At 48.9% G+C, this 23,848-nt stretch overlaps 1 protein-coding gene across 2 annotated transcripts in view; it reads left to right on the top strand.

The window, feature by feature from the left end:
- CTPS1 (CTP synthase 1) overlaps positions 1-23,848 on the top strand; it is a 30,722-nt gene extending 6,874 nt beyond the window's left edge. For both annotated transcript variants that reach the window (XM_053896771.1, XM_053896770.1), the window contains exons 4-19: positions 1,122-1,222; positions 1,980-2,096; positions 3,224-3,307; positions 4,469-4,549; positions 8,962-9,113; positions 11,085-11,217; positions 13,705-13,793; positions 15,027-15,121; positions 15,798-15,860; positions 17,731-17,774; positions 19,052-19,148; positions 20,185-20,240; positions 20,373-20,469; positions 20,951-21,095; positions 21,570-21,661; positions 22,929-23,848. In XM_053896771.1, the coding sequence (XP_053752746.1) occupies positions 1,122-1,222; positions 1,980-2,096; positions 3,224-3,307; positions 4,469-4,549; positions 8,962-9,113; positions 11,085-11,217; positions 13,705-13,793; positions 15,027-15,121; positions 15,798-15,860; positions 17,731-17,774; positions 19,052-19,148; positions 20,185-20,240; positions 20,373-20,469; positions 20,951-21,095; positions 21,570-21,654 (1,439 nt within the window). In that variant the 3' untranslated portion in view covers positions 21,655-21,661; positions 22,929-23,848. The remainder of the gene's footprint in view (positions 1-1,121; positions 1,223-1,979; positions 2,097-3,223; positions 3,308-4,468; positions 4,550-8,961; positions 9,114-11,084; positions 11,218-13,704; positions 13,794-15,026; positions 15,122-15,797; positions 15,861-17,730; positions 17,775-19,051; positions 19,149-20,184; positions 20,241-20,372; positions 20,470-20,950; positions 21,096-21,569; positions 21,662-22,928) is intronic.

Raw genomic sequence — 23,848 nt, 5'->3', positions numbered from 1 at the left:
GGAAGCCATTGAAGAGTTTAAAACATGGGATGGGGGGAAACTGCATATTTAAAAGATCCCTTTGGCTGCTGTGTGTGCAGTAGATAATGAATATCCTTGTGCCTGAGGCACTGCTGCTTAAATACAGAGCAAGTTAAACAGTAATCCCTGCCCCTTAGGAACCTGCCTTCTGGCCCGACAGCTAGGGTTTTAAAAAGTGTTCAGCGCTGGCTGACTTTGCTGAGCACTGGCATGCTAGGCGCTCTGCTTAGCATTTTACCAGTGGTGGCTCATGAAATTTGCACAACTTTATGAGGTGGAAGCTGTTATCTCCACTTAGCGGATAGGGAAATCGAGCTTAAGAATAGTTAAGCGGTGTCCCAAGGATCCATACCTAATGAGAGGTGGAACTGAGGTTCGAATCTGACATTCTGGCCCCAGATGCTGTGCTCCTGACCACCCCGCCGTCCTGTACTCTCTCTTATCTGTGGATTGTGTATCCTCTGATAAACTGGAACATAATGGAACAGGGGCCTGGAAGGCACCCAGGTGTGAAGTGCCAGCCTTCAGCAGTAGTGGTGCGGCGGCCACAGGGTCTGTTGAATGGTGGTGCAGCCCCGGTGCCCTCTGCAGAGGGGCCAGGGCTCTGATGCGGGTTCAGGATATACTCTTGGCCTTACCCTCTTGTGCTTCTAGCCACGACTTGGAAACCTGGAAAGGAGGCCACAGACAGTGGGAGCTCAAAGATTTCTTTAATTTTTTTTTTTTTAATGTTTATTTATTTCTGAGACAGAGAGAGAGAGAGCATGAATGGGGGAGGGGCAGAGAGAGAGGGAGACACAGAATCCGAAGCAGGCTCCAGGCTCTGAGCTGTCAGCACAGAGTCCGATGCGGGGCTCAAACTCACAAACCGCGAGATCATGACCTGAGCTGAAGTCGGATGCCCAACCGACTGAGCCACCCAGGCGCCCTGGAGCTCAAAGATTTCTTAACGCCATGTAAGAGTGGTCTCAAAAATATGTTTATGACCCCTTCACCGCTCCAGGCAAAGATTGCAGCCGTTTGTTGTCATAGTAAGTGTATCTCCCTCCACCAGTGTTGATAGGAAAGTGTATGTTACGTGCCTCTTTCCTCTTTTCCAGTTGTCCCTCACATCACAGATGCAATCCAAGAGTGGGTCATGAGACAGGCATTAATACCCGTGGATGAAGACGGCCTAGAGCCTCAAGTGTGTGTTATTGAGGTTTGTAGGAGTCTTTTCTAACCAAGTGTACACACACATTCACCTCCTTAGTCAGCCATCAGCACCTGGTAAGACAGTGCTCTGTGAGGCCCTTGACCCTAACCACAGTGGGACAGGTAAGGGCACAGTGACAATCCTGGGATGGGGCCAGGCCGTTGAAAGGGAGTAGGTGCAAGCCATCAGAGGTTCAGAGTGAGCCTCTTCATTCACTTATCATGACTGTACCAGTAAGAGCCGCAGGACACATTTTCCTCTCTCTCTTGAGAAAGTCAGCTGACCTTCATCTCTCCTCTGGTGGGAATCCTCTCATCTCTGAATGAGCCCCGTTGCTTTCAGTTTCTTTACTCCTGCTCTGCTGGTCCTAGCCGTTGGATGTAAAATAGAGGACTCAGAAATTCCATCAGCCTATTACTGATACTTTGTCACACAACAGTTATTTATGGCTAAGTAGATAAGATTTAGGTTTCTTGGCTTCGTGACTGGTATGAATAAAGTTTCTAGTATATCTTTCACCTGGCTTTTTCTTGGCCAGATCTGCCAGATCCATAACTTTGGGGAATGGAGAGCCTGTCCAGAAAAGTAACTGTTCAGGGTAAAGAAATGTCAGTTACTGCTAAGTGACATGAACTGCGCTCAGAGAGTCCACATTATGCTGTTACTGATTGCTGAGCTGAGATAATGGGGCGCAGTTGTCCGAAAACTGACCCATGAAAGGAAGGGTTAGTGCTTGATCTCTAACAGAACTTTGTTCTTGTAGCTCGGTGGAACGGTGGGAGATATAGAAAGCATGCCCTTTATTGAGGCCTTCCGTCAGTTCCAGTTCAAGGTCAAAAGAGAGAACTTTTGTAATATTCACGTCAGTCTAGTCCCTCAGGTAAGGCATTCGAATTTTACTCTGTGGAGGTGGGAAGGAGAGAGAAGAGGGTCCTTTTCCTTCCTTGTCTATTTTAGGTGCGTGAGATGCAGGGAAGAAAGACCGTCTTTGTGAATTTAAAATTACTGTAATCAGACTTTTGGAAAAGCTCAGATGGAAAACATTTGGAAAATTAGCCAGGGAAGTTGCGGTTGAAGGTGGCGGATTGAAAATGTCCCATTTGGGGGCCCTGGGGGGCTCAGTCAGTTATACGCATCTGACTTCTGCTCAGGTCATGAGCTTGTGGTTTGTGGATTCGAGCCCCGTGTCAGACTTTGCGCTGACAGTGCGGAGCCTGCTTGGGATTCTCTCTGCCCCTCCCCCACTCACACTTACTCTCAAACTAAATAAACTTAAAAAAAAAAAAGTCCCACTTGTCTCTACTATACGGTGAAACCCCACTACAGCTAGAGCAAAGGGAATTTTTTTTTTTAATGTTTGTATATTTTGAGAGAGAGAGTGCGTACATGCGTGCACTTGAGCAGGGGAGAAGCAGAGAGAGAGAGAGAGAGAGAGAGAGAGAGAGAGAGAGAGAATTCCAAGCAGGCTCCACGCTGCCAGGGCAGAGCCCAGTGTGGGGCTCAATCTCATGCACCGGGAGATCATGACCTGAGCTGAAATCAAGAATCAGATGCTTAACTGACTGAGCCACCCAGGCACTCCCAAGTGGGCAGTATTTAAATACTCAAACACATGTTAACACTGGAGAGGTATCATGAGATGGGCTGGAGGCACGGACAGGTGCGTGTGTAATAGAGGGAGAGGGTTCCTCCTCTAACATGGAAATCAATAGAAAATGCCTCAAACTACATGTCTGGACGTAGCGGGAAGCATACCAGAAGGATCATTTAAGAGTGGAAGATTGGCTACCCCTGGGGTTCGAGGAAGGGGAGGGGTTCACTGTCCTGTTGTTCAGAACAGACCTTGTAGAACCATTTGACTCTAAAATCTATGCACGAGTACCTTTGACAAAAATAAAAACTAAATTAGATAAATGATCAATAAAGGAAGTTCAGAGAAAAGTCATACTTAAACAAATTTTTTATCATAGAGAAATTAACTTTTTTTTTTCCCCTTTTGTAAAATAGCCAAGTTCAACAGGGGAGCAGAAAACTAAACCCACCCAGAATAGTGTTCGGGAACTTAGAGGGCTCGGGCTTTCTCCAGATCTGGTAAGATTTTATGATTCCCTGGTTTCAAGCTTGATCTTGTATGCTTAATTAAAATCTCTCTCTCATGGGAAAAATAAGATAAAAACTGAGAGGGAGGCAGACCATGAGAGACTCTTGAATCCAGAGAACAAACTGAGGGCTGCTGGAGGGGAGGTGGGTGCGGGAGGGCCTAAATGGGTGATAGGCATTAAGGAGGGCCCTTGTTGGGCTAACCACAGGGTGTTACAAGTAAGTGATGAATCACTGGGCTCTTCTCTCTCCTGAAACCAGTACGACACTATGTGTTAACTAATTTGGATTTAAGTAAATTAAAAAAAAATTTTTTTTTAATGCAAAAAAAAAAATCTTCCATGTACCGTATGACTTCACTTATATGGAATTAAAAAACAAAACAAACAAAAAGAGACCCGTACATCTAGAGAACAAACTGGTGGTTGCCAGAGGGAGGGGCGGTGGGGGGATGGGCAGGATGGGAGACACAGGCTGCCAGTTATGGAATGAATAAGTCAAGGGGATGAAAGGCACAGCGGAGGGAATATGGTCAGTGGTGGTGTAATGGCGTCCTGTGGTGGTGACACAGGTAGCTGTACTTGTGAGCAGAGCGAAGGGTATAGAGTTGAATCATTAGGTTGTTATTCTGGAGCCACTGCAACATTGTGTATCAACTATACTTCAGTTTAAAAAAAAACAAACAAAATTTCTGCTTCACAGCAGGTAAGACCTCTGTTTTCTTGGCATGCTTTTCGTTGGTGGTGGAGAAACAGGGTTAGTGCTTTGAAGTGGGGTTGCCTTTTACAAAGATTTCCTCACGGGCATGGATGAGGTCATGCTTTGTGTCTCCTCTCTGTCTGTCATTTGTTGTCCCTTCCTCCCCCTGCCCAAGACATTAACTGAGGAAAACCCCAGTTGGTTCCTGTAGCTCATTATCTGTGTGTTCATCTGTACCATTCCCCCCCCCCCCCCCAATGTTTCTCCGGAGCGGGATTTAGGCATTTCAGCTTTGAAAACAGGTCATATTTTCATAGTTGGTGTGCATTGTGCCGGAGTTAACATTTTCATCCAGCTTAAGAAGCGGGTGTCTGTTTTAATTTCAGTCAGGAGAAAAACCCAACTTTGTGATCCCTTCCTTCTGTCCAAACGGCTTACTTTCTTTCCTGCTAGGTTGTGTGCAGGTGCTCAAATCCTCTGGACACATCGGTGAAGGAGAAAATATCCATGTTCTGCCACGTCGAACCTGAACAAGTAAGTAGGAATTTCATATTCACGTAAATCGTGTTGGATTTCTAGTTACCCGGAAGTCTCTTCACCGCTTTCCTGAGGCTTGTTGTCCTTTTCCAATTTGAGACATTGGACTGTTCTCTAGAACTGATTCCTGTTGGCTCTGTGATTCTCCAGTACCTTACCTCTTTGGCTTTCTGAACATCCTTGCCCCCTCCTGCCACTTCTCCCCAACTCCTTGTACTCTGCTCCAGCCATGCTGAATGGGTCGCCCTCCCCGTCGGCCTGGCTTTGTCCTATTCATTTTCATCCCTTGGGGTCCAGCCAGGACACAGTATTGTCTGACAGCCTTTACCTGTCAAACCACATCACCTCCAAACCTCATGGTTGGTCTTTCTTGGGTGACCTGTGTGTATTATTACAGGTGCTGGTTGTGAACCTGTCCTACTGCCCCTCTGTGAGTGTGTGTGTGTGTGTGTGTGTGTGTGTGTGTATGTGTGTGTGTGTGTCCACGTGTCCATCTGTGTTTGCCTCCACTCATAGACTTTGAGTTTCTTGAAGGCAAGGACCACCTCATTCAACTTTATACTCCTAGTGCCTGGTGTCTGAGGTGGTAAAGGCTCCAAACCTATTTTATTTTATCTTATTTTATTTTTTTAAGTTTGTTTGTTTGTTTGTTTGTTTATTTTGAGAGACACAGACAGTGTGAGTAGGGGAGGGGCAGAGAGAGAGGGAAAATCCCAAGCAGGCTCTGCACCATCAGCGTAGAGCCCGTTGCGGGGCTCGAGCGAATGAAACTGAGATCACGACCTGAGCCAAAACCAAGAGTCAGACACTTAACCGACTGAGCCACCCAGGTGCCCCTAAACCTATTTTAGACTTTTTCATGACCTGTGCTAATGGAGGGTGCCCACCGAACAGGAAATTCACATTTGGGGTATGGTGGGGACGTCCTGGTGGTGGTAAGTTGAGACTGTGGCTCTGGTCAGGTTTGGCTGAAGGAGGGGAGAAGGGACGTTGAGGTCGAGGAATCTGTGACTAGATTGTGGGTGGTTTGCTTTGCTGGTGGGTTACTGGGGATCAGGAGGTTTGGCTGAAGGAGGGGAGCCTGGCTGGCCTGGAGAGGAGAGAATCAGCGGCAGAGTTGTATTTCATCCATCCATTTACAGGACAGCGAGGAGGATGGAAGTGAGGGTAAGAAAGTCTGGCCTGGCATTGAAGTGAGCAGAGCAGGACAGCCTCTGACCTCCCCATCTCGGGGGGCGCTCAGGTGTCAGGGTGTGAGCAAGGCCTGGGGCCTGAGATCAGTGTTCCTAGTGTGCTTCCTGATCTGGGAGCTCTGTCTCAGGGATTCGGCTTCATGCTAAAGACCACATCTTCCTCGACTTAACAAAGAGCTAAATCCTGGTAAACCTGTTGTAAGTTGAAAACATCGTAAGTTGAAAATGCAATTAGTACACCTAACCTACTTTAAGTGTGCTCAGAAAACTTACATTAGCCTGTGGGTGGGCAGAATCCTCTCACACAAAGACGATTTTACAATAAAGTGTTGAATGTCTTGTGTAGTTTACTGAACACTGTACTGAGAGTAGAAAACAGAGTGGTTGTATGGGCACAGGATGGCTGTAAGCATATCGGTTTTTCACACTGGTGATCGTGGGGCTGACTGGGGACCGTGGCTCACTGCCACTGCTGGGCACCACGAGAGCGGGGGTACCATGAGAGAGGATACGGCCTGTTGCTAGCCTGGGAAAAGATCAAAATGCAGAGTACCCTTTCTGCCAGCTGTGTGTTTTTTTCACACCATCCCAAAGCAAAATACAGTAAGTTGAACCATTGTAAATTGGGGACTATATGTGGCGCACCAGAATAATTTCATTGTTACGAGCAACCTTTTTATCACGCACTTCAATTATTTGAGATATTTCTATCCTAGCAAGTGAGGGTAATTCAATTCCGTGGTAGACTAGGTTATTAAAATTATTCACTGTTAAAAATGTGACAGGTGTTTCTAGATTTAAATTTGAATTTCAAACCTTTTGCCTGTTTTTTAATTGAGTTGCTTATCTTCTAGGAGTTCTCTGCATATTCTGAATAAAAGTCTTTTATTAGATACATGGTTTGCATATTTTCCTCCAAGGCTCTTATTTTTTTAATGGTGTCTTTTGGAACACAAAAGCTTTTACATGATGATGAACTCCAGTTTATCCATTTTTTTTCTTTATAGATTGTGCTTTTGGTATCCTATCCAAGAGCTCCGTTTAACAAATGCCACAAAGATTTCCTTCTGTTTCATTCCAAAACTTTTATAATTTTAGGTCTTTTGTTTAGGCCTAGGATCCACTGTGAGTTAACTTTTATGTATAGCAACTTTCCAGTAAAAGTTGAAATTCATCTTTTTGCCTGTGGATAGTCAGTTCTAGGTCCATTTGTTGGAAGGACTGTCCTTCAATAATAATCTATAATTTCTTCATAAAGGTGCTTTTTAAAGATTCAACTATCTTTGTGAAGTTTTTTTCTAGATTTAATTATAGGTGTTCATAATTTTTGTAACTACATGAATGGCATGTTTTTAAACTTAAATTTCCTGATTAGATATGACCCATGTATAGCAATCTTGCAGACTTCTGTCCATGGATCTTAAGCCTAGCAGCCTTACTGAAATTCTGTTAGTTTTGATTGTTTACCAGTAAATGCTCATGGTTTTTATGGATAAGCAGTAATAGTGTATGAAATTCTTGGCACTTTCTTATTTTCCAGCACATATATATATTTTTTTTCTTAAAAAAATTTTTTTAAATGTTTGTTTATTTTGGGGAGAGAGAGATAAGAGTGTAAGTAGGGGAGGGGCAGAGAGAGAAGACACAGAATTTGAAGCAAGCTCCAGGCTCTGAGCTGTCAGCACAGAGCCTGTCACGGGGCTCGAACTCATGGACCATGAGATCATGACCTGACCGAAGTTGAATGCTTAACCTACTGAGCCACCCAGGCGCCCCTTTAAAATTTTTTTTTTTTTTTTTTAATGTTTATTTATTTTTGAGAGAGAGACGGAGTGGGAGCGGGAGCGGGAGAGGAACAGAGAGAGAGGGAGACACAGAATTCAAAGCAGGCTCCAGGCTCTGAGCTGTCAACACAGAGCCCAACATGGGCCCTCAAGTCATGAACCTGAGCCCGAGTTGGATACTTAGCCGACTGAGCCACCCAGGTGCCCCTGCTTTTTTTCTTACTTAATTGTAATGGCTAATATTTCTAGTACATTATTGAATAGAAGTAGTCATAGTGACCACTTTTGCCTTCTTTCAGACTTTAAATATTAAGCGTTAATATTAAATATTGAACAAAATGATGTTTGCTGTGGTTTTTTTAAAACATTTTTCACATTTTCCCTTTTACTTATACACCAAGAATTTTAATCATGGATTGATTTTGAGTTTTTATTAGCTCTGCATCCACTAAGGCAAATTTTGTTTTCCTTCTTTAATCTGTTCATGTAGTAAATCCCACTGTTAAATATCCTAATGCAGCTGTTCTCATACTCAGCCCGGAAAAGTGCTATGCCTGCTTCCCAGCCCCAGAGATTCTAGTTTAAGTGATGTGTGGTGCAGTATGGGCTTGTGGATTTTTTTTTTTTAATTTTTTTTTTTTTTAACGTTTACTTATTTTTGAGACAGAGAGAGACAGAGCATGAACGGGGGAGGGGCAGAGAGAGAGGGAGACACAGAATCGGAAGCAGGCTCCAGGCTCTGAGCCATCGGCCCAGAGCCCGATGCAGGGCTCGAACTCACGAACTGTGAGATCGTGACCTGAGCTGAAGTCAGATGCTTAATCGACTGAGCCACCCAGGCGCCCCTGGGCTTGTGGATTTTTAAAAGGTCTCCCAAGTGATTTCAGTGTACCACCAAGTTTGACAGCCATTGTTCTTGGGACAAATCCTACTTCAACATGAGTGTTTTTAAAACTACATTTATGTTTGGTTTGTGATTTTTTTAAACAAAAATTTTAATGTTTATTTATCATTGAAAGAGAGACAGAGCATGAGCGGGGGAAGAACAGAGAGAGGGAGACACAATTTGAAGCAGGCTCCAGGCTCTGAGCTGTTAACACAGAGCCTGACGTGGGGCTCAAATTCACAAACCACGAGATCGTGACCTGAGCTGAAGTCAGATGCTTAACCAGCTGAGCCACCCAGGTGCCCTGTGATTTTTTTTTTTTTTTTTAAAGGATTTTTGCGTCCATGTTCTTAAGAGATTAGCCGCTAATTTTTTATTCTGTTCTTGAGTTGGTTTGGGTGATTTCTACTTTTCCTAGAAAATTGCCCTTTTTGCCATTTTCAGATTTGGAAGTTATTTTCTGACGGTGACATAGCCAGTAGGAGGGTGCCAGCCCAGTTAGCTTTTGTTTGTTTTTATTAATAACCTTTGCTCCTTTCTCCGCAGGTGATCTGTGTCCACGATGTCTCATCCATCTACCGAGTCCCCTTGTTATTAGAGGAGCAGGGGGTCGTAGATTATTTTCTCCGGAGACTTGACCTTCCGATCGAGAGGCAGCCACGAAAAATGCTGATGAAGTGGAAAGAGATGGCAGACAGGTTTGCGTCGTGATAAGGAGCTGGGAGTTGGAGCTTTTGTTCTCCTTTTCGTGAGGTCTCAGGGAATTCGCTTGTGCTGTCAGCTCGTATTAGAGAAGGTCTTCGTGGTGACAGGTGTTGAGACAGGTTCAGGGATGAGGAGGTCCTGGTAGAGCTGAGTTCAGGTCACACACCTATCGCCTTAGGTCCCCTCGACTAGAGAATCAGCGCCAACACACCTGGGCGAGCCGTCACGCCTGAGGCCCACACGGATGGCGGACCAAGCCCGCAGCACTCCTGGGGCGCCTCCCGGCACCTGAGCTGCGTGTGGGACTGTGCTGCTCACCGCGCACCAGGAAAGGAGGAGCAGGGGTGCCTAGCCTGGTGTGTGGCTACTGCTGCCAGAGAGTGTCGCTCTGACACTGTCCCTGTTCCTTTTTTTTTTTTTTAACGTTTATTTTTTATTTTTGAGACAGAGCGAGACAGAACATGAACGGGGGAGGGGCAGAGAGAGAGGGAGGCACAGAATCAGAAGCAGGCTCCAGGCTCTGAGCCGTCAGCTCAGAGCCTGACGCGGGGCTCGAACTCACGGACCGCGAGATCGTGACCTGAGCTGAAGTTGGACGCTTCACCGACTGAGCCACCCAGGCGCCCCAGTCCCTGTTCCTTTTTAAGCCCGGCGATGCTTTCACGCCACATCAGAGGTCTTCACGCGGCGCCTCAGAGCCCCGGGTGTGTGCCCTGTCGCAGCTGCCGAATCAGCCCGACGGTGTTAATAAGCGCTCGTCACATTGCTCTGTGATGCTTACTTTCCTTTTGACACTTTCCCTTTCAGCCTTCGTCGGTCTACACGAGTATCCGTATGTCGCTACAAAGATGGCGCACAGTTCTCTGATATTTTTTCATACAGTATTACCAACTCGTTAAAAAAACTGTTCTTTTGAGAGAGAGGGAGAGAGGGAATCCCAGGCAGGCTCCGTGCTGAGCACAGAGCCTGGCATGCGGCTTGATCCCACGAACCAGGAGATCATGACCTGCACTGAAAGCAAGAGTCAAACACTTAACCATCTGAGCCACCCAGGCACCCCATAAACTTTTTTGATCTGTTACTAATTACTTTATGATGAAAAAAAATTCTTTTAAATGTTTATTTATTTTTGAGACAGAGAGAGAACAGAGCATGAGTGGAGGAGGGGTACAGAGAAGCGGGGGGGCGGGGGGGGAGACACAGAATCTGGAGCAGGCTCCAGGCTCTGAGCTGTCAGCACAGAGCCCGACGCGGGGCTCGAACTCACGGACCGCGAGATCATGACCTAAGCCGAAGTCGGACGCTCAACCGACTGAGCCACCCTGGCGCCCCATGATGAAAATTTTTAATGAGTATAGACTGCTGTGTGAATATTTTTGACTCTTTCCTTCATCACATTAACTCTTATGAATTGTCTGTTCATGTCTGTTAGTTTTTCTTGCTCCTTGGGGTTTTAATGTTTCCTGGTTTTGTTTTTTAAGTTCTATCCTTTCTTTCTTTTGCTCGCTCTTTCTTCCTTCCTTCCTTCCTTCCTTCCTTCCTTCCTTCCTTCCTTCCTTCCTTCCTCCCTCCCTCCCTCCCTCCCTCCCTCCCTCCCTACCTACCTACCTAATCTATCTATGTATCTATAGAGAGAATCCCAAGCAGACTCCTCACTGTCAGCACGGAGCTCAGTGCGGGGCTCAATCTCACAAACCACAGGATCATGACCTGGGCTGAAACCAAGAGTTGGACACTTAACTATCTGAGCCACCTAGGTGCCCCTAAAATCCTACTTTCTTTACAAAGCCTGCCACATGGATTTGAAAGTAGCTCCCTCTCTACTGTCCTGGAAATGAAACTCAGATAATACCTGCTCTCATTATATTCTTCCCGGAGATGTTTTTCTCCTTTTTAGAAAGCAGTTTTGATCTCATGATGGCATATACATTCTAAATAATTTGGTGTTTCTTGGCCTTTCATAGATACGATCGCTTGCTGGAGACCTGCTCTATTGCCCTCGTGGGCAAATACACCAAGTTCTCAGACTCGTATGCCTCTGTCATTAAAGCTCTGGAGCATTCTGCCCTGGCCATCAACCACAAGTTGGAAATCAAGGTAAGGATGGGTGGCGCATATTCGGCTGAGGCATGAACGGGGAGGCCTTCTGCGTTCTCATAGATGCTGCATGATATCTACTTTATATTTTTGGAACTCAGAATTTCTTTTTAGGAAGAGAAAGGATTCATGGTTGGCTCCTGGCTTGGGAGAACAGTAGAACATTTTCAGGAGATGTTGAAGGGGAGAGATGGTCAGAGTAGTAGTTGAGAAAGCGAGTAGTTGAGTTTGAATTATCAGGTGACCAAGTAAAATTGACCCATGGGCATGGGGGAGCCCCAGTGAGCCAGAGGCACCCTGCATAATTGCTCTTCACTTACCTTTGCAGTGGAAATGCTAACACCCACCTGCTGGAGCTGGGAGGTTTCTCTGAAATGTATGTCCAGTTGCCTGGTCAGTGCCTGGAATGTGGGCAGCCTCCAGGGAATAGCACGTCTTGTGTTTTGCCCTATGACTTGATGGGCGGGAGCTGAGCCGATGGGGCACGGCCCCTGCTCATCTTCTCGGGGCAATAGAGTATTAAGGTTCGGGACTCCAATTCCGGCTGTCCTCCCCACTGGCACTGGGGTTGGCCTTCTACTTCACCAGGTGTTTCTCAGCATCATAACTTAGTTTGCTTTGTGCTTGCGAACAGGTTGCTGTGGAATGTCTTACTGTATAGGTTTTAAGAATTATGGAATCTTATTCCACTTCCCTGACTTCCTCTTGCTGCTGCTTTGGGTCATTCATCTGCTGTATCCACTCGGACGTAGTCTGTGCCTATCGTTAGATGCGGGGCTGAGAGGTGAATGAGTCAGTGAGGTCTCTGAGATGTGACACACAAGAAGGGGTGAATCTGTCTGGGTAGACGTGTGAGGAGGGCAGACTTCCTCAAGGAGGGACTCTGGGAGACTTTGGGAAGATGGGTAAGGCAGAAGGGAAGGGCGTCTGGACAGAAGGTAGAGAATACCCAAGGGCTTGGAGATGGGGAATAGTTGGGAAGTCCGTGGATGAACAAGTGTGACTCAGAAGATATCTGGAGACAGGCCTATGAGGTCATGAATCCCACCAACTGGGCCACAGCTGGGTCTTACCCTGAGGTTTAGGGAAGTCACTGCAGGGTATTAGGCAGGGAAAAAGGTGAATGACATAATAAGTGGGCAAAAGATTTGAATGGACACGCCCACAAGAGATGCACCTGATGCATGTGAAGAGACGGTCAAGGTCAACACCTTCAGTGCAGATGCAAATAAATGCCAATGAAATATCTGTGAGATACTAACACACACCCGCCAGAGGGGCTACGGGCGTTGGTGAGGATGTGGAACTCTCATGCCTTGCTGGTGGGAATGTGAAATGTCACAACTGCTTTAGAACAGTCTGGTAGTTTCATATAAAGGTAGACGTACACTTTATGACCCTGCAGTTCCACTCCCAGGTATTTACTCAAGAGAAGTGAAAACAAAAGTACACACACACACACACACACACACACACACAATTTTATACAAAAGGACTATTATTTTAATAGCCTAAGTCTGGAAGCAACCCTAACTATCCAGAGTGAGGCAATATACACACTGAGGTATATTTCCACAGTGGGAAACTGCCCAGGGATGAATCTCAAAAACATACTGAGCCAAAAAAGCCAGACACGGGAGGCTGTATGTTGTATGTTTTCATTTCTGTGAGGTTCTAGAAGAGGCATCTGTGGTGACAGAAAGCAGAGCCAGGGGCCTCTGGGGCAGGAAGTGGAGAGGAGACTGCTTGCAGGGGAGCAGAGGGAACTTCCGGGGATGGCACTAGTTTTCTTCGCCATTGATTGTGGCGGTGGTCACACCTTCGTGTGTGTGTTTGACAAAACTCATCAGAGTGTGCACCTTAAAATGCCTGGATCTTACTGTGTGTCAGTTATACTTCAGTAAAGGTGAACAAAATGAAAAGCAGCCTGGGGGTGCCTGGGTGGCTCAGTCAGTTGAGCATCTGACTTCGGGTCAGGTCATGATCTCACAGTTCATGAGTTTGAGCCCCGTGTCGGGCTCTGTGCTGACCGCTCGGAACCTGGAGCCTGCTTCGGATTCTGTGTCTCCCTCTCTCTGCTCCTCCCCCGCCCACTCTCTCTCTCTCTCTCTCTCTCTCTCTCTCTCTCTCTCTCAAAAATAAATACATTAAAAAAAAAAACAAAAAAAACCCCAGCCTGGGTTGAAGGTGGGCTTGGGGAGATGTATCCGGATGGAGAGAACACGGCAGAGCTGCTCCAGTGTGCTGAGCATAGGGCCTTGGGGAGGCAAATGAGTTTTGAAGGAAACGTTTGTGTTTTACAATATAAGAAAGATTTTCAAGTCTGTTTGGAGATTATCACCGAGTTTAAATATATGAAGGTTCTAATTTTAAAACCCGATTTTTAAGGGAGATAGGACACTGATAATATAATTTGGGAATGGGGGGAAGAAAGCAGCTCTGGAGTCATGGCCTACTTCTTGTCTCCTCTGTCCGCATAACCCCCAGTACATAGATTCCACGGACTTGGAGCCCAGCACCCTGCAGGAGGAACCCGTACGCTACCACGAAGCCTGGCAGAAGCTCTGTAGCGCCCAGTGAGTAGTGCCCTCTGCCCGGCTTCCAGGGGCTCGGGGGTGGGCTCAGGGAGCAGAGTGCCGGGCTCTTGTGCACCAGTAGTAGGTAATCTACTTTTTGAATGGCTTTTGATTACCGAAAGGGCCGCAGTCTGGATGATTTAAGCCTTACAGAAATACAGCTTATCAGCACAGTTGAATATGAAGAAAACATGACATTTGTCGTATGTATCTACTCATGAGGCTTAAAGATTTTCACCAGGGCGGGGAGGGGGGCGCCTGGGTGGCTCAGTCGGTTGAGCGTCCGACTTCAGCTTGGGTCATGATCTGGTGGTTCGTGAGTTCGAGCCCCGCGTCGGGCTCTGTGCTGATGGCTCGGAGCCTGGAGCCTGCTTCGGATTCTGGGTCTCCCTCTCTCTGCCCCTTCCCTGCTCACGCGCACGCTCTCTCTCTCTCTCTCTCTCTCTTGAAAATAAATAAAGATTAAAAAAAAATTTTTAAAGATTTTCATCTGGAATATTTGATGAGGACCCTTCAGTGGAGTCTCATAGTTTGTTTTTGGCAGCCATTACTTATAATGCTAGAAAATCACAAAATTCTAGATCACTGGAACAATTGGATGTTATGGGCCCCTATAGCTATGAACGAGACCCCAAGCTCAACAGGCCATCTGAGAGGACAAGGAAGGCTCCTTTCCCGTTCAGGGGAGCACTTTAAGCCAAGAAGTAAAAAGTTGCATTTATAGCAATATAACCTATACTAAATATTAGGAAAGAATCTGTGCCACCTCTTACCTGTAAGCGTTTTGTAGCATTACTCAAAACCATTTTGTGTGCATCTTTTTTTTTTTTTTTTAATGTTTATTTGCTTTTGAGAGAGAGAGAGTGCACGTCGGGGAGGGACAGAGAGAGAGGGAGACACAGAGTCCAAAATGGGCTCCAGGCTCTGAGCTGTCAGCACAGACCCCGATGCAGGGCTTGAACTCATGAACCGTGAGATCATGACCTGAGCCCAAGTGGGACGCTTAACTGACTGAGCCACCCGGGCGCCCCTTCATGTGCATCTTCTAAGTTCATAGTATTTGGTGTTTATATACAGCTCACTGGCAGTCTTGCAATCACGATATAGTCCCAGTGGCAAAACACGCGGAGTGACTTCGTGGCATCCGTGTCTTGGGAATGGCTCCTTGGGTGCTTACTGCGAGTTGGGCTGGTGGGCAGGGTCCATTGCCTTGTGGTGTGCTCTCTTGTACAGTGGAGTGCTGGTTCCAGGGGGATTTGGTGTTCGGGGGACAGAAGGAAAGATCCAAGCCATCGCCTGGGCTCGGAAACAGAAGAAGCCTTTTTTGGGTAAGGAGTAGGAGAGGTCAGGAGAAGGTGCCACATGGGAGCCTGTAAATAAAACAGGGAGGTCACTGGAAGCAAGCTTAGGCGCCCTCATTCTAGATGTCAGCTCAAGTAGAAGCCAGTTTGGTTCTGTTTGGGAGAAATTCAGACTCCCTTAAGCGTGAAAAGTTTTAAGAGCTCGTACGTTTGTCCACGTGTCCGTGTCGTGGAATTTGGAGAGAATGAAATGGCAATCAGGAAATTCTGGCTGTTCGCTGAGCCCGGCTGTTGGGCAGGACATGTGAAGCTGGGTTTTATATCCTCACTTGGAATTTGGGCCAAGTGGTTTTGGATGCTTCCTGGTGCTGCAAATTGTAGTAATTTTCAACTTGATCCCTTGTAAATGGGAACCTAATGAGAGGATACGAAAACTCGAAGTTTTAAATAGGAGTAGAGTGTTGCTTATTTCTAGAACCAAATAGCTTCTAAAACTTGGCATCTTCATATGCACTTACATCCAGCGTTCGAAAGCTGATACAGATGACACAGCAGGGGGTGCATGTTTACAGCAGGAAAACATGAGAGTTTGTGATTGTCCTTTTGCGAGCAGACAGGACACAAAGTCCAGGACAGGCTGGTGGGAAACGTAGGAGCTGCCTTTTTAATGGAGCTTCATTTGTTTTTCCCCTCCACCTGCAAGGTGTGTGCCTAGGAATGCAGCTGGCAGTGGTTGAATTTTCCAGAAATGTGCTGGGATGGCAAGGTGAGTGTTCGTTAAACTTGTTACATTCTTGCCAAAGTGTTTTCCTGAAGCGCGTGAAGCCTGCTCCCTCCTGCGTGATGGTAGAGGAGGGCAGGCCTGGTCTCTCCGTACCTGGCGGGGAACAGCAAAGGGGAACCCTGTGTGCACTGAGGGCGCGCGTGGCTCTGCCAGCCCGACCACAGGAAGGAGGGGTCACAGCTGAGCAAGCAGCCTGGGCTCTCTGCCCCTGCATTTCCTGCTCTGCAGATTCCCGCATGCCCACCCCCGTGGCCACCATCCCTGGGCTTCTGCCGAGCAAGAAGCCGACAGCTCTGGCCTGTGTGAGGCTGTGCGGTTATCATGAGCTTGGGCCCTGGAGCTGGTCAGACCTGAGCTCAAATTCTGAGTCACTTATTGTGGGTGATTTTAGATAAATTACTTAGCCCTTTTGGCTTCTGTTCCTTCTATAAAATGGGGTGATAATGGTACCTATTTCTCATGGTTGTAAGAATTAAATGGAATAGTGCATGTAAATAGTCCCAGCATAGTGTCTGGCAAATAGGAAATTTGGCCATAATATTTGGCCGTAATATTGGCCCTGTGCCTGGCTAACTGTCCAGGCCACCCGAAAACTCCGTGGCTTCCAACGTTTTATCGTGTCTCCGTATGCTGTGGGTTGAGTGGACTCGGCTGGCTGGTTTTCTGCGCCCTGTATCTTGAGATCCTGCCCCCCATCCAGCCCTGCCCAGCAGGGATATCCAATTGGTTCTCTCCACGTGGCAAGGCTCCTCATTCACAGCCTGGCGACCTACCAGCTTCCAAAATGACCGGCCCAGTGTGTAGGCACTCAACTAGCTTGCTAATGTCCCAAGGCCAAGAGCAGTCGGTGGGGGACGGAACCACACAGCCCGAGGACTGGGGCAATGGAAGAGGCTAGTCTCTGTAGCCCAGCTGATAGACATGAGGTTTTCAGAAAGACCTTACAAGTTGTAAGAAAAACAAAGCAAGCGTCCTGAGGCGTGTAAAAGCGGCCTGGCTCCACAAAGGATGAGCGGCTCTCCTGTGGCCAGCTGACTGTTAGTTAGGACTGGGTTCATTGCACATGTTTTCTGAGAGTCACCCTGAGGGCATGGTGGCTGCTTTATAGGCAGCATGCCCTGTAGTTCTGACTCCTGAGCCTCTGGCAGGCACCGTCTTAGCACCCACCACCCTAGAGCTGGCCCTCTGGGCACCCTGGACCCTTGCCCAGTTACGGTCTGTCGCCCACTCAGGTCCCCAGGTGGGTGAGTGACTTGGTGACAGGCTTAGCTTTGCTTGGGACCTGGCCGTGGTTAGAACAGTACCTAGCCTGTCACACAAAAGGAGCCGTGCTGTACCAGGAACTTGATTCTTCTAGTCTTTGTGGTTTTGCTTATGGTTAGACAATAAATTCAGTAAAGGAGAGGAAGGCTTATTTGGGTGTTGAAATCAGTTCTGATGTAGCTGCTGAGGGAGGCAATGGGGCAGTGCCATGTAGGATGCACAGGAGGACAGGAATGTATTCCAGCCCGGAGAGATGCAGCCTGAGAGGAAAAAATGGACAGAACAGTGTAAGAACTGTCATAAGGATGCGTTATCTAAATAAAGGTTATGAGGTTGTGCCATTGGTTTTGATTTCCCCATTTTGTACAGCTTGACTTCCCAGAGAGTTAACAGGTGTGATGGAAAAACTCACCTGTGTTTGTGCATTGAGTCCTTCACGTCTTAACGTTATCCTTAGTTTTGTTCTAATCACCGAAGGATCGCTTTACATCGAGGAGGGAAATTGTGAGTTAGGGCTTAGGAATGACACTTTTCAATAATCAGGTTTGTTTGTAACTCTTTTCGTAACATAAGTGTTTTGATTTTTCAGATGCCAATTCTACAGAGTTTGACCCTAAGACCAATCATCCTGTGGTGAGTCCAGGGTTTGAACGTTACCAGGGCTTAGAAGGGTGTGGAGGGGGCGGGCACCGGAAAGAGACCCGTGGATCCACCCAGAGAACCCTCAGACCGGATAGAAAGAACTTTTTTATTTTTCATTGTGCAGTTTCTCACTTCTCTTCCCAGTTCGCAACAGAAAGTTTTTAAGACGGGTATCACCCCAGCCAACCAGGGTGGTTCCTGATTAAAATCACTCTTCATCCCCACTCCCCTTAGCCCCTAACTCCCCTTAGCACTCTAATGATCGTTTTGTACTGACACGAAACACCCACATGGGCACTTACTATGCGCCAGGCACTGTTCTCACCACTTAACGTGTTTTCATTCATTCCATTCCCGACAACCCTGGGAGACGGGCATGTTATTCAGGAACCATGGAATATGGTTCTGATGTGTTTAACGGTAACCAAAGCTTTTGGAGGCCCCCGTACCTTGTGTGATGTCTCCTGTCAGAGGCATATGGCTCCTGGGGAGGAATAGCGCCTTTACCCATCTTTGAATCTCCTATCCCGGGGGTGACAGGCGGGCTCGTGGTACCAGAGACATTGTGATAAACAAAGTGGACCAAGCTCTTGATCTCAGGGCATTTAAACAGCATCGGGATATGCTTGTTGACCTGCAGTTGAACTTTGCTAATACTAAGAGCTCAGGAGGAGAAGAATGAAGGGTTTGAAGTGTGCAGCCTCGGGGTGGTGGGAAAGCAGGGCCCAGATAGGGGCCTGGAGGCCTTAGAAAGTGCTCAGAGGAGCCCGGGACCGAGCGGTGGGCTGGGCTCCCGTGGCAGGGGGGCCTCGGCCTCTCCGCCCCACACACGTCCGCCAGGCTCCCGCCTAGACCCAGCAAACCCTGGAGAAGCATCCCTGTTCTCTGAGTGGCTCATGAGTCCGGTGGAGGGGACACGTGCTGTGACATCAACATATCCTGTCTTGCATCCGTGCCGCTACGTTAGTCTCCAGAGCGTGTTGTGGCCCAGCAGCCCTCATGGTCCGAAGTGCTGGGGGCAGGAAGGGCCACGGGCAGGAGCAGCTGTGTTCGGTCCTATAGCTCAGGAGGACAGGCTAAAGGATTAAGTCGCTACCACACAGGTTCACAGAACGATTATGGGGAGGCATTTCCCCAGTGACACACATCTTTTGTAAGGAAGGGCTGGGGAATCAGAGCCTCCTGCCAGGCTCTTGTCACTCAGTGTAGGCAGTCTGCTAACGGAGGCAGAGTTTGGTAGCGTGTGTTTGTTTTTTGAACACCTCCAGGTCATAGACATGCCAGAACACAATCCTGGGCAGATGGGCGGAACCATGAGGCTGGGCAAGAGGAGAACCCTGTTCCAGACCAAGAACTCGGTCATGAGTAAGAGCGGCCTCTCACCGGCCCCGCCTTCAGCTCTGCGTGCCCAGGACGCACGTCTTGGGCTGCTGCTGGGGCTCCGAAGAGCCAGGCTGACTTTTTGGTTTTGTTCTTGCTTTTGAGGTCTTTTTTTCCCCCTTCCTAGTCACATTCTTCTAGGATGTGCTGTAATAACCAGAGAAGCAGTGTGGCTCTTAGAAAGCTTGCAGGCAGTGCGGTCAGGGCCCTGGGGGCCTTGGGTGTGGGCGGCTGACCAGAAGGAGGCAGGTGAAATCTCCCCACACAGTCTGTCCTGTACCTCGTCTGTTCGGTTGAACCGAATTAAACTGCCAATGTCGGCGATTTCTGTCCCCCAGAAAGGCAGTTTCGTATGGTCCAACCTAACAAGGTTTTAGTCGAAAAGTACTAATACGCGCTAAAGATTTAGAGAAAATTGGGGTGGGGGGGTGGAACATGTAGGAGAATTACTCCATTCAATCTCATTTTCTTGCCCACTGGGAAAATTCTGTCTTTACCAGCTGGGGCCCCATGTGTCTGTCAGTTTGAGTCACTTGAGTAGGTGGCCTTGGGGTCCTTCCAGCTCTGTGTTCTGTGGACTTGGGGGCCTCACCCTGCAGCCCTGGTGCCAAGGCTCTTTGCGCCTGTGACTTAACCGCATGGCGCTGCCCCGAGGACCATCCCTGTAGCTCTGGAAGTGTCTTTCTAGGCTTCCACTGTTTGATATGTCCTGGTGTGTTTTCCAAGGCAGTTTCCAGCAGGAAAGTGCTCTTGTGCCTCAGTAATCGAGGTTGGAGGGTGGTGATGGAAACCGCTGTTCTGGTTTTTCTTGGTGTGGTCAAAACAGTCCAAGCCCAAGAATTCATGCAAATGGTGCTGCTATAGGCAGGAGGCTGTGGTTGCCTGGAGAATCCTAGAAATGACCTTCAAAAGGCCTGGCTGTGTAGGCGATTCAAAAGTAAACTGGGAAGCAAGAGGCGGTAGTGAATAGATTGTTCTGGGAAATCAGGACTCTTTACGGGAGCATGCTTGCTTTTGCCAGGGAAACTCTACGGAGACCCGGATTACTTGGAAGAGAGGCACCGCCACAGATTTGAGGTAAGGGGTGGAGCTTCGTGGCTTTTAAAGAGGTAAGGGGTGGAGCTTTGTGGCTTTTAAACCTTCCTCCTTCCGGTTACTCTAGAGAAGTAGGCTGAGAGGTCAGTCAGCTTACTCTTCATGTTTCCATAGGTGAATCCAGTCCTGAAAAAGTGTTTGGAGGAGCAGGGCTTGAAGTTTGTTGGCCAGGATGTTGGGGGAGAGCGGATGGAGATCGTGGAGCTGGAGGGTGAGCGCGGGGTGGCTGTGCGCGGGCGGGGGGTGGGGTGGGGGGTGAGCACTGGCCTGATGGTGGTAGGGAGGGCCCCGGCCCTAGTGGGGTGTTCTTGGAGAACGAGGCACCCGGAGCCCTGGGGAGCCTGTCCTTCCTCAGCCAGCACTGCGCTCCTGGCCTCGGTCCTCATTCTCCAGAATGAGAGCTTGGACTTGGCCCTTGAGCCCCACTTCCGATCTTGACGACTTGCGGACTTGGTCCCACGGAAGCCAGGGAGCAGGGGGAGCTGGGGCGGGAACCCCCGAGGGGAGGCAGCGAGCAGGGCGACAGCATCCGTTCTCCCCGTTCTCTGGCTGCCTTTCTCTAGGTTCTGATTCAGATGCTGGTTTTCGATCATTTTAAGGGTCCGTAGAAAGGTGAAACATTTGACAAGATTTGCTCATCCGTTGTATTCTATGCACATGACGAAAGCGCTGCTTCTGCGTGTCTGTTTCAGAGCATCCCTTTTTCGTTGGAGTCCAGTACCACCCTGAGTTCCTGTCCAGGCCCATCAAGCCTTCGCCTCCGTACTTTGGCCTTCTGCTGGCCTCCGTGGGGAGGCTCCCGCATTACCTCCAGAAAGGCTGCAGGCTCTCGCCCAGGTGCGGTCACTCCTCTGTAGTCCATCGGGGTGTCCCCTGCCCGTTACTGTGGTCTCCCTGGTGTTCCCGGCTGCTTCTGTGCCGCCTGGACCCCCCCCTGTGGTGGCCGGGGCCCCTCACCGTAGCACCTGGCCTCCGGGATCCCATGTAGCAGTAGGACCCTGGGTCCGTGGGGAACTGGCTTTCACGGGCTGGCGGCCACAGCCCTGGCGGATTTCCTGCCCCGCTGCGACTTTATCCTCACCCTGAGCTGGTGGGTAGAGTATCAGGACCACAGTGTAAATTGAACGTATATCTTTTGTAACTAGAAGAAGAAAATCCCTCTACAGCTCCATGCTAAATACTTAAGGCAGGAAAGCGTCTGATTCCTGCTGTGTGTAGGCAGGTGTCCCTGTGGTGATGGTGGCTAGAAAAACAGAGAAGGAAAGCGTGTGTTTGGTGGGAGACGATGAATAAACCATCTGAATTCCACAGGGACACCTACAGCGACAGGAGTGGAAGCAGCTCCCCGGACTCTGAAATCACCGAGTTGAAGTTTCCGTCGATAAATCATGACTGATGATGACGTAAGTGGTGTTTTTAAGCTGTAGTATTTTTGTTTGTTTTAATGGCAATAATACTAGAATTGCAAGGATATCGCGAAGGTTCAGTGTGGAGAACTTTATCTGCCCAGAATGCAGGTGGTAGGGTCCGTGTGGGCATCAGCCAGGTGAGAGGCCTGTCTGAGTTACAGCGCCCCCGTCCCCCTGCCTCGGGGACCCCAGTGCAGGGCGGAGGGGACACGAGTCATTGGGCAGCTGTCTTGTTACCGATTGCCTCATTCAGGTGCCAGTCTGACCAAATCTGGGGGAACTGGGTTCTCAGACCCTGTTATTTCATGTAGCTGTAAACTTAGAGATCGTGAAGCAGGTGACGGGTATGACAAAGCGGTGTTGGTCACTTTTGCAGAAACTCAGGCTTTCGTCAGGAAGTGCTTTAAGATTGATACCTATAACGCTTTTATGTTGACTGCTGCTTATTCTCGAACTCCCTCAGAATCTGAACAGTTACCGGGCCAGCTTTGAACGTTAGTCTTTATGGTGACAGGGTTTGTACGTCTATAAAGTCCAGTAGCCTTGGGCACTGCCGTGAATTATATAAAATATTGTGATAACTGAGTGAACCGTGTCGGCAAAAATCCACATCTTGGTGGTGGGGGTGTCGGAAGGGGGTTGGGGTGGCAGGAACCTGTGGGGTCTGAAGGAACCAGGGCTGTCTCGCGGTCCCATGTTTAGGGGGCCCCACCACAGGCGGGCGGCCTCCTGAAGCCTGCGCCCCTCACGTTCACACGCACAGCTGTGCCCCTGCCGCCCTGGACGCTGAGCCACTGGCCCGTGAGAGCGTGAGAGGGTGCTGGTTCCCATTAGCACACATGCACGCGTGCATCGCTCTGCCGGGGGGGCTGGGGGGGGTGTCTGCTGGTCTGAGAAACTGCGCTATAGACAGCAAGCGTTCACGGTCAGGGGCTGGGTGGCGGGTCAAGTCTGTGGAGACGCTCCCTGCTGCGTCGAGTGGAGGCTCCCCCGCCAGCGGCCTGTGAGGCCACCGGGCGCACCGACCGGAGCCCCGGTGTCGGGGTGGAGGAAGAAGCCCCTGAGGTCTGGAAAATGTGTGAGGGTGCGGGAATCGGATGCAGCTTCCGACTCCTCGCGTTAGGTTCCTGCCGCTGGTCCTCACTGAGCCCCTGGTGTAGTTTGCCACGGCAGCCGACGAAATCCTCACTTGTCTACTGGAACATACATCGTGTAACTGCTCGCTCTCTGTCTCTCTCTCTCTCTTTCTTTTGTTTAACAGGGATGATTCTTCCAGACAGCCTTCGGACTTGAGAGTTTACAGCTTTGATTTTACACTCAGCTTTTGACACTTCCTTTAAATTATGTTTTTATTAAGATTATTTTATTATGGGGGAAAGGTATCTGGAAGACTCTGTGACTCGCATGTCCCATCCTGGGTATCGGCTCCTACACAGTGCCGCCCCGCGTGGACGCCTGGTGTGGAAACCCCGTGTGGAAGCCCGGTGTGGACGCCCCGTGTGGTCCCCAAAGCTCTTGGCCGAGGAGCGGGTCCTCTGGGCAGGAGCGGATGACGCGCGTGCCGGTGGAGCGCCCATTGGTCACCTCGTTTCTCCAAACTACCTCCAGTCGTGGTGGATCCAGGCGTGTAGCCCGTCGCCTCCCCTTGAATGCCTAGACCGTGGGAAGTGTGTGCCACGCGGACCTAGTGCGTGCGGAGGGACGATTCTGGCGAGTGCTCACGGCGGCCGGTGCTGGGAACCCCTGCTCTGCGGGGCCGCCTGCCGCCCGCTGTGACTGGTACTGTCGTCCAAAGGGAACGGTTAGTTTGGGGTCACGTGGGACAGCAGGTGGCCGGTCTCTCGGAAGCGTGGTTTCCGCATCCCTGTGCTCCGGCCACACTTCTCTTCCTGGGGCTGGGAGATACTCCTTGCATCAAGGGGTTGCTTAAAAAAAAAAAAAAAGAAAGAAAGAAAAAAGAACAAAGAATCTTTTGGGGAAACTGCCTCTAAAACCCTCTCATCTACAGACAGCTTTGCTTGAGGGGATTTCTTCCTTCCAGAACGGTGTTATTGCGGTTGAAATGCAATATGGAAAGCTATTTTCTTAACGTGACGTAACAGTAGGCACCGCCGTGTGCCCGTCCTATTCTGGCTAGCCCCCATGTATACTCTAACTTAAGAAATAAATAATGCAGAATGA

The sequence above is a fragment of the Panthera pardus genome, unplaced genomic scaffold (genome assembly GCF_024362965.1).
Source record: "Panthera pardus isolate Hobbes unplaced genomic scaffold, ASM2436296v1 HiC_scaffold_11, whole genome shotgun sequence".
NCBI classification, from domain to species: Eukaryota; Metazoa; Chordata; class Mammalia; order Carnivora; family Felidae; genus Panthera; species Panthera pardus.
The sequence above is the reverse complement of the archived record's forward strand: the minus strand, read 5'-3'. Positions and strand labels throughout refer to the sequence as shown.